Raw genomic sequence first — 15,112 nt, 5'->3', positions numbered from 1 at the left:
GAGCAAAAGTGGACAGTAGATGACTTTCAGACTTTTGCAGAGGTAGATAATATTGGCCTGAGGTGAAGCCAATCTACCAAACTTAATGTACATATGAAGGGTTTTGTGTTTTAAACAAAATCTCTTCATTTGACGGTTTAATCTCTTTCTTTGCTTAGTTTTATTGTGGTATACCTCAGGGACGTTTTCTTGGCCTTCCGAAATTTTCCATTTATATTTCTTCTCTTGGCCAATTTAATTAGAATAATGATTTTGATCATTTCTACAACAAATCACTCATCATGATTTCTATAAGAGTCACTAAATTTACATCCTACAGGCTTTCTTTCAGAAAATTAATCCTGGGTTTGCTTAAATCAGTGAATATATATAAAATCTCATTATTTTCTGGTCTTGCAGGAACGTCTCAGATGTGAAATGTTTAGAAAACTGTAAAGTCAGACTCAAAAGACTGAACAGTTACATTTACATGATGTTCGTCAGTAGAGTGGAACATCAGAAATGAACGTACCTTCCCTCTTTATGCGTTACTTTGGTAACAAAATGATTGTATAGAAAAATGTTTAAAGATCATTTTAAGAGCCACATTAAACAACAATAACAAAAGAACAAAGAGCAGAAGGCAGGAAATGAGAAAGCAGCTGAAACTCAACGAGCTGATTGACAAGATCAGGAAGCAGAGTTTAAACTGGAGCAGGAACAGATTTAATGGGATTAAACCATAAAAAATCTCGGGTATTATTATTAATCACGTCTGTCCCTGGGAAGGCCCAGTGTTGGAGTTGTATAAACAGAATTTTCAGCAACTGTCACTCAGATCTTTTTTTCACTAATCCAGGCCTTGGTGTATTTTTCTGTGTGTTTTTCTGTCAGGACCTGATGCCTAAGCAGAAACCATCAACTGATCTACAGGATGTGGTTTCTTCACTTCCCCCCTGAGGTCTGCTGGGAGGAAATCTCAAGTACTGTGGTGCACGTGGTAAAAGGGTGAGCAAATATTTAGCAATATTTTGCTTCAGAATATGGCAAATAAGGAAAGTGAGGATCCTCAGAGCCAAACAGGCCAACCTACTCTCTCTGCCTGGATGATTTTGGTTTCTTCATTTGTTTATTTGTTGTATAAAAGTCGTGATTTAAGTAAATACGTGCATTCTTACAATAGGGTGCAACTGTACAAACAGGAAGTTTGCAGACGTTAAAGAGCACACACTAGTGTTCTCACTTTGTCGTTGTAAATGTTAGAGTAACTATGGCAACGATTTACTTTTAAGGTAATACAGACGTGAACTATTCTTAGTTGGTTTAATTCAGCAGAAGCTGCTGTCATTGTGGGTGCATGAGGGAGCCACAGAGGTTAACCAAAGAGACGAGGAAGACTCACCACAGTGCAGCAGAGAGGCCAGAACCACCACAGGAAGGCCAGAGCCAGGAGCGCCAGCATCACCAGGATCACGATGAGCAGCACAGAACCGCTCGACTGCAACAAAACCACAACATTACTTATCAAGACGCAGCACTGAAGCACAGCATTCCTTCAGAGAATCTAAGACTACATCCACTGATGAGTTTTGGATAAAACATATTTATATATTGCATCTTAAATACAAAATGTATTTATGTTTTGTACATCTTAATTACTGTTCTGAATATTTTTTTTTTCAACAAACTGCATTTTTATTTCAGTATTCGATTAATTATGATTAACTTTATTAATAATTTGAGCAATGAATAAATGTTTAAAAAAGATAATATTGCTTTATTTCTATTTTGTTATAAAAAAACATATCATAGAATATTCCTAGTAATCAATACCAGTTAAATGTCAAGCATTTATTGAAGATAAAATCAATATTTATAATATTTGTTAGAGGAAATACACATTGTTCAAACTGGCTGGACTAAAAGGAGACGAGTGATTCAGACTCACACATGTAGATGCAGTGATGGTGTAGGCACTAGAGATGAACGATTTGCCGTTGTTCAGGCTGATGAGAACATCCATAGTTCTGCAAAACAAAAGCAAAAGATAGTTCATCTGTCAAACAAATTCAAATAAATATAAATGGATTTAATCTCGGTTAAATAGATTTTCTGTGCTTCTGTCACACAAATCTTTGTTTTCTAATTATTTGTTTTTCTTTAAAACACCAACAATGTAAGGCAGATATACAAAGTATGCAAAACGTGCCATACATCTTAATAATGTTCAGTGTTGTGAAACAGTATCAGCCATCTTGCCACAGTTACAGTTCATATATTTGTCATCACAACAAAAGTGTTGTTAAATTTAACAGTACACATTTTTTTAAAAAACCCAGACAAAGAAAAGAACAGCAGCAAAACCAAATGAAGAGACGGGAATGGAGGAGATCTTCTCATCATCCCAGCCGTCAGCGTGTTTGGATGAACCAACTTGACTTGCAGTAACAAGGCCTGCGAACACCTATGACTTATTTAGAGGCAGAAACGCAGAGGCCGAAATGGGCGCAATTAAAACCCTAATGATGAACGGCACCGCAATTTCCATATGTCTGTTACGCCCGATCCAATTACGGCGGGTTTAATGAGAACTGGGTATGTGGAGCGAGTCAAACGCTTGAAATACTCCCCCCGCCTCCCACCCCAAGACATAAAACAGGAGAGAGGAGAGACAGAAGCCAGCAGAGTGGTGACTGTGTGTGAGGGGCCAGCTGTGAGCGCGGCGCTGTACAGGGGAGGCCTGCATTAAAAAAGCGCTGCTGTGGAATAATAACCAGAGTGCTGTGTTTGCTGTGGATTCAGCCTGAGGCAGTGCCTTGGGCCACCAATTCTCCTGTGGTTCAGAACAGATGAGCAACCAGACCGCGTGTCCATTACTATGCAGAGTACTCCAAATATTCTGAAGTGACTTCTTTGCACCTTACCTTGTTTGCAACACTAAATATTTAAGATGCAGGTCAAAGAACTTTGCCACAGGATGCACTTTGACAAGTCATCCAACTTGTTGATTCTTCCCTACACTTTTCACCTACATATCAGATTAAGAATTCACATATTTTTGTCTTTTTATTACATCTCAAACATTTAGGTTTTCATTATTTCTTACACTAACAGACCTTAAAAAGGAAGTGCAACTGCATGCAACTGTGATATTGCTACTGCAGTCAACAGGGCCGGATCTAGAAGGATGTGAAAAAAGACGGTTTGGTGCCTTATCCTAGAGATGCAAAGCTTTCAGAGTCTAGTGATTACATCTGACAAAAGGAAAACGTGTAAACATTTAAACCATTTCTATAAGGTTCAAATGTAAACAAAAGCAGGTTTGTGCATAAAATTCTGTAACTTAAGTAATCAGTTTTATGGTAGCTTCGGTGCCTGGCTTTTCTGAAATGAAAAAATATCAAAGAATTATTCAAAATATGATTTTGCAAAAAATTAAGCAGATTAAATTTGATTTTTGAGCATTTTAATTGATTCAGAAATGCTAAAACTAGGAATTCCCATTCTCTATAAAACCTTTTATTCTGCATCTCTCCTCTCTCCAAAAAGGAAGACAACAAAATTAAAGAGGATGTAGTCCTACATATTAGTGGATATGATTTAATGCATGGTTGGTCTAAAACATCTTGCACTACCTTCATGTTATTCCCTAAACGATGTTCTGTAACTTTGTAATTTTTTAAACTGTACTGATTTAATTGTTTCTATCATTTAAATTCAGAAAATCCAGCAGTATTAAAACACTCCACCTGATGTGGTGGGTTTTATGTTGGTCACAAAGTTTGAAAAACATGGATTTATAAAATCTAATCTATGTGGGCTACTGGCCATGTAAGACTTTTCTAAAGTTTGGCCCAGGAAATCATGATATTCATTGTGAATAACTCGTCTTTCCCTCCCTCTTCACATTTTCCATGGTTTCAGTGTTTCCACTGCTCTCCGTGTGCTTCACCATGTCAGTAAATCCTATATTACATGCAGGCCCTCAGGGCTGTGGAAGGAAATCCAGCTGCTTAAATATATAGTTGGGCCTGCAAAGTTCAAATGTTGCAGGATTTTTCTTCATCTTTCTTCATCACAAGAACAAAAATGTCCAATTTGCCCGTTTAAAGTAAATATATTTTATTTATATTTTACCTGAAGAAAATGTAGATTCAAGACATCGATTAAATAAAACATGTCTGACAACACAAAGCAGCTTATAGTTATAAGGACTCAAAAACTACACCTGAACCCTGAAGGGGTAGAAAAATATCTATAAAATATTGTATATAACACCAATACTAATATCTGACATCAATATTGGTCCAGAATTTTCATGTGTACAATATTATGGTTCGTTGTTTTCCATAATTATCACAAATACTTAATTACAAATAAATATGGGCTGCAAAATGACTTGTCAGTAGGAACAAAATGGATGTAGAAAATAAGAGTAAGAAGCGGCAGTCAGAGCTCCATTTCAGAAGGTTTCTTAGGTTATATGCAGAAATTCATTTATTTTGTAAAATATTTGGATAATTTCACATTGAAAAGATCCAGGAATGTTGTTTTTTTATTATTATTATTTATTTCCATCTTTATCCAGGCCTGGAAAGCACAAAAAGACAAACTTCATTTACTTTAAAATGAGACAAATCATTTTAAAACAGGTTGAGAGTGTCTTTATAATAAACGTACAGAAAGTCGCTGCTGCTTTGACGAGGCGTTCGGGGTCTTTGCATGTTAACTAAGTGCTGAACGTGAGGCGAGAGGTGAGAGGGAGGAGGGCGTGGGGGCGAGGCTAAATTAACTGACACTCTCAGTCCAGAATAACGGTGGGCAGGTTGTTAATCAAGCTGGAGGTGCAGAACCTGCAGTGTGAAGGAGGAAAGCTCCCAAGCGAGTTACACAGACGAGCCCACCCCCCTTCATCCTGACAACGCCGGACACCCTGAACGCACCACAACTCAACCATAGAGAGCAGGACCTCCTCTGCACACACACACACACACACGCACACACACACACACACACACACACACACACACACACACTGAGAGCTCACTTCCTGCACAGCAGCCAGAACCCAGGCACAAGCCATGCAATCATTTTTACCTTAGTTATAGCATTGAATCTGATGAATATAAATTATAATTCCGTTTTTCACACACATTTTACATCAGAAAAACATGCAGCAGCACTTCCATCTGGTGAAACACATTTCAATTTGCAATTCCTCACATTTACACCTGCAGCTCACACTAGCTGGGAACATCCTCAAAAAGATAATTCATTACTGTCAATCGATTGAAAAAGTAATAAAAAGTAATATTTAGGAAGGACATATTTCAGGTGTTAACTGCTGATGATGATGAACAGTCAGTGAAGAAAAATCTGAAAATTACATCAGAGGAGGATTGGAAATGCAGAAATATTGAAGCGAAGCCTGGTGGTTGACAGATGTCCTGCACACAGACACTGGAAGCCTCTACAAGGATCCTGAATTACATAAAGTCTGAACTAAAGAAGCCGACTGGTCAGAGTTCAAGAAGTGAAGCAACAAGGATGAGCACAGTTTTGAGAGGATTGGAAAGACGACCAAAATATCTCACCTCACCGGAGAAAAAGGCTGGAAAGGTAATGATCATTCCAGATAAAAATTTAATTTAGCATTTTTATTTATGGAATCAAGGTCCAGAAGACGAGTGGAAAGGCTTAAAATCCATGTCTGGTCAGGGTCCAGCATGAACTTTCCACTCATGATTTAAGCCATCATGTCATCTCTGGGTCTTGGTCTGCTGAGTTTTATCGAGTCCAAAGTCAACAAGGTCTATCAGAAAAAATAAGAGGACTTCATGCTTTCTTCTGCCATTAGGACTTGGTACATGATCTGAACTGAACCAGAACCTGGATCAGTGATGATGGTGGTACTGGCCAGACCTGAACCCCATAGAGAATCTAAGGAGGAAAATTAAAGAGTCTTTTCACACCCGATAGTCCAGTAGACTTGGTTAAATTTGTTACATTTCACGCTACTCTGTGTAGAAAGCCCTATAAGCAGCCTGTTCCCCTCCTCACCTGTGGGGGCGCTGCACCAAGAACCACTGAAGGAAATGACACAAAACCCCATGAGCACAACTTCCTTCTTCACAAAATGTAACCAAAAAAGGAGTGGCGTCAGATTTTAATGGTCACAGAATTTCTTTTTTGTCTTTGGTAAAAGACCACGAGCCATTTCTCCCGCTGGCAGCAGACCGGCGTGTCTGTTTTGGTTTTACCCAGAAAGCCCTGAGCAATAGTCTGCTTCTCGCTGTAATCTATTATCATGAAAATTACAATAACACCAAACACTTGAAAAATATCAATCTCTGGGTAATTCATTTAATTTCTAAACAAACAGTATTATTTCAACTGAATTTCTAAAACATTTCGCTGATATTCTGATTTATAGAATATCAGTGAACCTTCACACAACAACAAGACCTCGCAAAAGATGTACCACGTTTAGCTTAGTGGGTCTTAAATGAAAAGCAGGATGAATAATTGAAAAAGAAAAAAAAGAGCTGGCTGTCATTTAACTTTCCTGCAGTGAAAGCCAGTGAGTGACACAGAGGAGGGAGCTGCAGCTGCTTGGTGGGCCGATCATAATGTCTGAATAAATGGCAGATCCTTGTTACGGGACCCACAGATCAGTCAACATTTCGATACAAAGAGACACTTGTGCTCTTCGCTGTAGATATCCGGAGCCCGGTGGAGAAAAGTTTGTCCCAGGGCTCGCCATCATCTGTCAGAAAGTGGGTCCGGCGTGACGCTAAGCTTTGATGATGCCACGCAGCTGCAGTGGCCCGACGACCGAGACGCTAATGGCTTTCAAACTTCTTTTAAACATGTGAAAACTGTGGAGGTTGAATAATTCACGGCGCGGCATATGCGAGGCCTGTCATCTGGCATCCAGCAGCCATCACTCTGGACGCATCTGCATGGCAGAAGTTTTTGATGGCGAGGAGGAAACCGTCCCATGAAGCCTGGGGACCAGATGAGAAACCGTCTCACTGAGACAGACGTCCACCATTTGGACAGAGTGACGAGCAGTCGAGTGAAAAACTCAATCCAAACTGATCCTGGTGTGACAGACGCTGGGGAAATCTGGCTGTTGTTGCTCAGCAGAGGTAGATTTCCACAAAACGCTGGTCAAACGGTTATTGGTCTTAGTCAATACAAGCAGAATCTTAAAACTTGCTTAAGAATGAAAATAAAAATAAATGTCATCTTCAGGAACTCGGCCTATAAACTGCTGTTCCAGTTGTTCTTTAAAAAGTGGGAGTTAGATGATCTGGTCAGGTTTTTACGCTGCCATTCACCAATACTGATCACATTGATTGGCTGCTAATTTTTCTATTTAACTATAATTTCTACTGGCTATGTGATCTGGCAGAAAGCAACCAAAAAAATCACCTTAACACAAAAACATACAAAAAGAAAACATGCAGGCACATTGCAGCAACTATTGAGTCAGAAGAACAATTGAGAAACCTGCTGTCAGTAATACAATACTCAACAGACTGAAAACAGTAAGGCTCTCAGCCTAAATTATATTAAGTAATTTGATATAGACCAGTGTTGTGAGATTTATATAATATCAAGCACAAAAGGAAATATTTCAAGTCAAATGCAGGTTGCATTCAAATAAACTTTCATAAGTCACTAAATCAAAACTGCCTGAGAGCATGGCTAACCGTTTCCTGTAATGTCAAAGCTGACACTGCTAAGCCCCGCCTCCTTTCTCTGATTGGATGACTGGTCCAGGATCTCTGCATTTCTGCAGATGGCATTAGGACCACCAGGAGACAGAAGAACTGAACTTTTTCACATTTTATCTGTCACAACTTACTGAAGGTTTTAATAAATACGTATATAAAAACAAAACAAACATTTCTGATCTGGTTTCTTGTGCAAATATATTTTTACAGTTGCAATAAGACAAAACTAACTTCCAAATAACTTTACAGCAAGATATGGCAGATGATTTAAGTCAACAATTTATTAATATTGATGACAAAGAAGCAGCCAGTGGGACTGGTACTTTTTCATCAATATTAGGGAGTTATATCCTTAAAACAAGTCTCTGCTTTAAGTTACTTTTCAGTTAGTTTAGTCTTAATTTTAATGTACCACGATATTTGCATTAGAAACTAGACAAAAATACTTGATAAGATTTTGTGGTTTTGCAGTGTTGTAGGTATAATCTGCATTTTTTTAATCAATATTAAGAAATTATTGACTTAAAAAAACTTCTATATCTTATTCAAAAGTTACTTGTAAGTAGTTTTGTCTTATTTTAAGTGTACTAAGATTTTAGTCTAAGAAAGTAGACTAAAAATACTTATCAAACATTTTGTGTTTTTGTGTGGTTCCAGACTCATCACTGAACAGCAGATCTCTGCACAAGCAGCATGTCTGTGCTGCAACAAACAAACAGTAAGACACTTCTGTTGAAAACATCTTCCTGCCCTCAGAGGAGCAGATGGGGCGGCGTGTTTAATCATTAACAAGAGTTCACGTTGGACGCTGCACCTGCAATGTCAAGCAGGTGCCACCTCAGGTATTTCTTCGCCACATAAATGAACGCACAGGTGAGGACATGCTGCTGCAGGAAAGCAGCCATTTAGCCTCTGAATGGGGCCCCAGCATCGTGTGCAGAGCCTCCTAATGGGGAGGAGGAGGAGGAAGAATCAGCAGATGCCTGCGTTTCAAGCCTGATGCCACAGATGTCAGCACAGATGATGCCTCCTCCACACGGCTCCATGACCAACAGAGGACAGCGAATCCAGGACGACCAGGGCAGATCTGGGAGTTGGACTGGAAGTAGACTGGGAAGCTGCAGCTGAGCATTAAAACTCTAGAGACTGCTGCACTGCAAAAACACTGAATCTCTTACCAAGTAGTTTTAGTCAAGTTTCTAGTGGAAATATCTTCGTTACAACTAAGTTTTCGGTAAAAAATAGGAGCTTGTTTTAGGTAAATAATTCCTTAATATTGATGAAAAGTGTTAGTTTCTCTGGCAGATTATTTAACTTATAACAAGATTTTTTTCCTGCGTTATTAGTGAAATAATCTACTATTTTTTCAGCAATATTAAGGACGTTTTGACTTAAAATAAGCTTCTATTTCTTGATGAAAAGTTGCTTTTAAGTTTGCTTTGTTCTATTTCAAGGGTACCAAAATATTTGCACTGGAAACTACTTGGTAATATTTTCTGTTTTTTGTAGTGTGCATCTGAAATATGTTGCCCAGAAAAGACAAGGTTTTATTTTTGGAAAGACGAGGGCCCCATGTGTGGCACAAACACGGTCGCAAAGCGGGATCGGAGAGAAGGAGAGTCTTTTCCGGACGAGTGGAGCTGTGTTCAAGGAGCATCCTGCGTGCCTGTAGTGCTGCTGGAGCAGAAGCAGACAGATGGATGGAGACGGAGGCTCCTGCGCTCCGCCGTTCCATGCAGGTGGTCCGGGGTGCGGGGATTGTCAGAGCATGGTGAATTATTTAAATGGGGAGTGTGGAAAAGGGAATGGCTGCATCTGTCGCACATCCTTTTAGAGCCCCTCCAGCAGATGTGTTTACTCACCACCCATAGTAGCTAACTGCTTAATGGGTCAGCATCGGCAGCCAACAGTTAATTAGGCAGGGTCTTTCTGTAAGCGGAGGGGGCGGAGCCTGATGTGGGTGTCAGGTCCTGTCAGGATGTGAAGAAACAGAATCCAGAACAGAGTCTGTTGTTTCCACTGAACCACTGCTGGTTATTACCACATGGAAAAAAAAAACACTTCCTGGATGATTTGTTTAAAAAAAATGTCCCTATAAAGACAGGAAATGTTCACTTCCACATAGTCTAAATCTAGATCAGGTTCTACGTGGGCTAACCGAGTATCAGTGCATTAATGTTTGGTGTTTGAGTGAGGGCTCTACTGTAAACCGCTTCAGATTGTCACAACGCCGGGCATTAGTCGTATTGTTTGTCATTTAGAATAAAAATAAACAGAACTTTTTGAAACAGTCATTTTTTCCATCTCCGTTGAGTTAGTTATGTATATGTGTGTGTAAAAATAAGAATAAAAAGGAGAAAAGCAGGAACTTCCATAAAATAGACCAAACATTTGCGTATAGGAAATGAGGAAAAAGAGAAAAATGGATGTTTCTAACAGTCAAAAGGAGGAGCTTCCTCTCCACTGTCACCACTTTTTGCTCAGGGTGACAAATCACTGCAAAGGTAACAACTCAAAGCAAACAGCTGGGTTTTCTTAGATTTATGTTTTATAACTGGGAAAACATTTTATGATTTCGGATTTGATCCAAGTTTGACATTACAGAGCTGCATTGGAATAAAGGTAATTAATTTTGAACCAAGCTGGATCCAGTACAACTGAATATGAATTGGACCCGTTTTTTAAAGTGACTCGACGAGACATCTGCTGTAATTTGGTGTTACATGAGTAAACAGAGCTGAATTATGGGAGTATTTTTTATGATGTCCTTCCATGATAATGAATCAGGACAAATAAACAGACCTAAAAATCTAAATATCCAGCAGTTTTCTTTCTCGGCTTCTGCTAAAAACAACTCATCACCTCCTTTTAAAAATCTGTGGATTAGCAGAGGTGAGGTTCAGGCTGGTGTGGAACAGCTACAGCGTCGCTGTCATCGAATGACACATAATCTCTTTTAGAGCTCAAAGGCCTTGAGGAGGCAGCAGCGCTCATAATCATACATTTTTGATTGGATTGTAGTCAGCAAGGACATTAAAATCTGTTGTTCCATCTAGAATGCCTTAGCAATCATCTGCTCCGGTTTGGGATTATAAAAGATGTCGTTAAAATCAAGCGATAACCACCCAGACGGGAATAAAACACATGTTTGCACGGTTTCCTCTTCGATCTTCGTGGGTCGTCTGCTCGCAGTGTTTCTCTGACTGCACTGTTTACAGCGACTTTTAAAATACATACGGATGATTTATAGACTTAGGCGGCGTTTGTTTGCAGAAAGAAAGACATGTGGAAAAGCAAGCAGGAAATCTGAGGAGTGAAACAAGTTGCTTAAACTGAGGAGATGGAAACAGAATTGAAATTAAAGAACAGAAAAAGATAAAAATACAGACACATTTCTTCTGAAACACTTTGGATTATTGTAATTTAAGAAAAGGGAAATATTGGGATATTATTAAAAAAAAAAAAACCCTGCTTTTTAGCTCGTTAATCAGCGTCCTTCCTTCAGTTTATAAAAAAACAATTCAATTTATAGAAGAGCATATTGAATCTATATCCAGGTTTCCTTTTCTAACTGTTGATGTGATGTCTGTCTTTGAGATTTCACACTTTTCTTGTGAACTTGCCAACGTCATACCTTACATACGAGCTGCTGAGCATATCTGCAGTGCTAAATTAATTTACACGCACTGTGCTCATTTATAGCTGCTCTGCCTGCTCACGTTTAGATGATTTCTACCAAGAAAGTCAATAAAAATCATTATTGCTTGGATTAAAAGACAGCTGATCTCTTCCTTGTTCACCTACATGGCATTTAGGGAATAGTTTTTGGATGTTTTCGAATCATTTGCCCTTTGTATTGAACAGAAAAAACGACAATCAGGTTTGAAAAGATTAAGTTCTTACAACTCGTCACCCACAGCATGAAATAAATACTGACCCCTGATATCAATCAATTCCTTCAACAATAAGAGTAAATCCACTTTCCACTTACTGTCCAGGATCATACAGTGTGGGAGCGGGACACAGCAGGTAGTCATTGCGCACAGTGGTTGGCTTGTTGTCTGGAAAACAAACACAACAGTTTATTTTTTTTATTTTCTGCATCTCTTATGTGGAACCAAACTACTTTTAAATATGGATCCAGATCACATATTTAAAACTACTGTGGTTCATTTTACCACAAAAATCACTCAAAAGTGACTATTTTAAATGAAAATGAAACAGTTTTGCTATGAATTGTTCTAATTTAACATGCCCAGCAATAAATTAAACATAAGTTTTAATGAAATTAATTAGAAAAGAACAAATGATAAAAGGTATAAAATTGGTCTATTGATGTAAAAAAGCTGTAAATTTGGTTAAATGTTTTACACACTTTGGATAAGCAGGTTTATCTGAAACTTGCTTCATTGGCCTTCAGCTGAAAGTCTGTTATAAAACAGAGCAATAACTCCATTGTGTATTATTGTTATATGAAGATTAAAGTCAGTGAAATAAACAAAATGGAACTTTTCGTTTAGAACATCTTTCATTTTTAAGAAAATAAAAGGTGCAGTCATGTTTATTCATATTTCAGTCTTTAAAAGCTTCCTCCAATCTGGGCATTGAAAACTCACCAAACCAAACGTTACTTTGCATCAACACCAGTGGAAGAACAGAGTTGAGGTTTGGCGTTAAGATGTGAGAAATAAAGTAAAAGATAAAGAAAACAGACGAGTAATCCAGGAAAAAAAAAACTGTAGACTTTTTTTTATTCAATAAAAAAATATATATGTGAAATCCAATCATCATTACCGGCTCCGTTTTGAACCTTAATCTCATCACCACAACAGACTGAGTCCTCAGATGAACTCAATGTGAAATATGTGGTCAGTATCTGAATGATAGCATAACACAGTAATACTGTTTTAAACGCTAACAAATGTATTTGTTCATAAAAAAGTTGCAAAATATTTCTTCATCAGAACTTTCACATGTTGAATGCTTCATAACGTGACAGAGTATGAGGGGCATGCTAATAATAATAAAAAATATGAAGTGAATAAAGTCATGATATAATGAGAAAAAAGTCAAAGCATTACAAGAATAAACTTGTACGAAAGTAAAGTCGAAATAAAACAAAAATAAAGTGCAACATATGTGGATAAAGTCATAAAACTTTGAGAAAACAAAAAGTGATGTGAGAATAAAGTCATTATATTTAAAAAACAAAGTAATATATGATAATAAAGTCAATATTCCTAGAATAAAGTCATAATTACAATAATAAATATTGATTCTGGTAACGCTACAACTTTATTCTTATACAACTTTATTTGACTTTGCTTTTGCAATTTTATGACTTTATTCTTGTGTTTTAATCTTTTTTTTTTTTTTTAGCGTGGCCCTAACTCTCCATTATGTCATAAAGCTCTGAGTTGTGGATGGAAAAACAAAAGGAATGGCAGATTGGATTATAATTTGTGTGTGTGTATAAGCGTGTGTGTGTGCTCATCAAAGGTTGACAAAGGCAGCCACTGAGATTATTCATATGACTGATGAGTTTTTTCTGCACATGCCTCCAACTGGTTTGCTGATGGAGACGAGTGAAGCATCTGTTTCACATATGTGGCGTGTGGTCCATAGTTGCCATGATGCTTGTCCATAATTATAAGGTGCCCCACTGTTAAAAAGGTCTGGACTGAACACATGCAAAAGCCAATAAGGGAATAAATAGCCCCAAGTGGGCGAATGTGAGACAGCCTAAACTGAGAAAGGACTAACAGGAAGACATCTGCTAATGGCCACTTCCCTAATTCAGATAAGGGGGTTGTTTTTTTTTTAAAAAAGGGAAAAAAAAGGAGAAAGAAAATATGTTCAAGTATTTTAGTTGAGATGAAATGCTGAAAAATCAAAAATAACTTGTCAGGGATGGAAGTGTTGTCATTGGCAGCCGCCGATCCCGCAGATCCCACGGCCAAATGAGAGCTTTAAAAGATTGGCTCTGGGTGCCAAATCCCGTTTGCTTCCTGAAAAAGGATTTCTCAACAGAACAGACTGCGAGCTCAAAATAAGGAGCACAGTGACCTACATAGCCTCGCTCCTCTGATGAATGCAGACGACGTAGACGCGGCACGACATGGCCGTCGTTCAGCCGCGTCCAACCTCAAAAACGTTTAAGCCAAATATTTACCAAAAGATGAAACTATATGATTAAATAAAAGGGGAAAAAATCCACTTAGTTTTGTCACTGTAAATGAAAAGTGATCAGCGCGGAAAGAGGCGACAGAGGGGGGGATTCCTTTGTCCAAGTTTGTGTGTTTGTCTGAGGAAAATTCAACCAGATTAAATCAGATGATCCAACGTAGAGATTATTCTACACCAGCTCTTTGTGCTTGATTTTATTTTCATTCCTTTACCTATGAGGGTTATTTGGAACGCTGTAAAAACACAAAACTTTTTACAGCGTATCAATTTCTAGTGCAATTATCTTAGTACGCCTTAAATAAGACAAAGCTAACTTACAAGTAACATTAATTTATAACATGGCATTTTCCCTTGTTAAGTGTAGCTACAACTTTTTCATCAATATTAAGGAATTATTTACCTAAAACAAGCTCCTATATCTTGCTGAAACATTACATGCGAGTTAGGTTTGTCTTATCTCAAGTGTATTAAGACAAGATTTTGTTTTTGCAGTGAAGCCACAGAAAACAGTTAATTGACCTAAATTCAAGATATTTTGTACATCTCAGGCGCTTCATGTTTATGAATGTGTTGTTGTTTTATCAACTTTAACCAACTGTGGTTTATTTTAGTTGGACTTTTATGTGATAGACCAACTAGAAGTAGTGAAGATGAAGGAAAATGTTTGCATTCAGTTCTTTTTCTCTCCTAAATAAGATCAACTGCAACTCTAGAGGAGCTGCTAAGAGTCACAGCTCATGTGACTGGATTATAATCTGGACTTTATGAAAGAGAGATACTGGATATGACTGAACTTGTGGCAGCACATAAAAACTGACACACTGTCTAGTTTACAAAGAGGAATGGACAAAGATGCAGATGCCTAAAAAGCATGGCTGTTCTCCTAAAGTACTGAGTACAAATGCGCACCACACTTTTCAGATTGTTATTCTGAAGACATTTTGAAAATGAGGGTACACCTTCTTTCCACTTAATCACCCAAATATTTGTTTTTTGGTTAAAATCCTAATAAAATCCATGAAATGGAAGAATGTGATGAACCTCTTGAATTTTCCAAACATCTTTTAAAGCGCGACTGTATTTGATGAAGTAAAGATTTGTTTTTGTAACTTTTCAACTGAAAGAGGAACAAAAGCTGTAGTTGAGACATAAATTAAGGACATGTAATTCAGAGCAACTGTCGACCCAGAGGTGATTTCCTGAAC

The 15,112-nt window shown here is 37.9% G+C and overlaps 1 protein-coding gene across 1 annotated transcript in view; it reads right to left on the bottom strand.

Moving 5' to 3' along the window:
* Positions 1-15,112, bottom strand: part of antxr2a (ANTXR cell adhesion molecule 2a) — an 80,564-nt gene that overhangs the window by 48,867 nt on the left and 16,585 nt on the right. Inside the window, exons 10-12 of the mRNA XM_014994658.2 lie at positions 11,713-11,782; positions 1,928-2,006; positions 1,382-1,477 (exon numbers count right to left, since the gene is read on the bottom strand). Of these exons, the coding sequence (XP_014850144.1) occupies positions 1,382-1,477; positions 1,928-2,006; positions 11,713-11,782 (245 nt within the window). The remainder of the gene's footprint in view (positions 1-1,381; positions 1,478-1,927; positions 2,007-11,712; positions 11,783-15,112) is intronic.

This window comes from Poecilia mexicana, unplaced genomic scaffold, assembly GCF_051168715.1.
Source record: "Poecilia mexicana isolate PSO_F unplaced genomic scaffold, ASM5116871v1 scaffold_9, whole genome shotgun sequence".
In the NCBI taxonomy this organism is placed as follows: Eukaryota; Metazoa; Chordata; class Actinopteri; order Cyprinodontiformes; family Poeciliidae; genus Poecilia; species Poecilia mexicana.
This window is presented reverse-complemented; position numbering and strand designations above follow the sequence as displayed.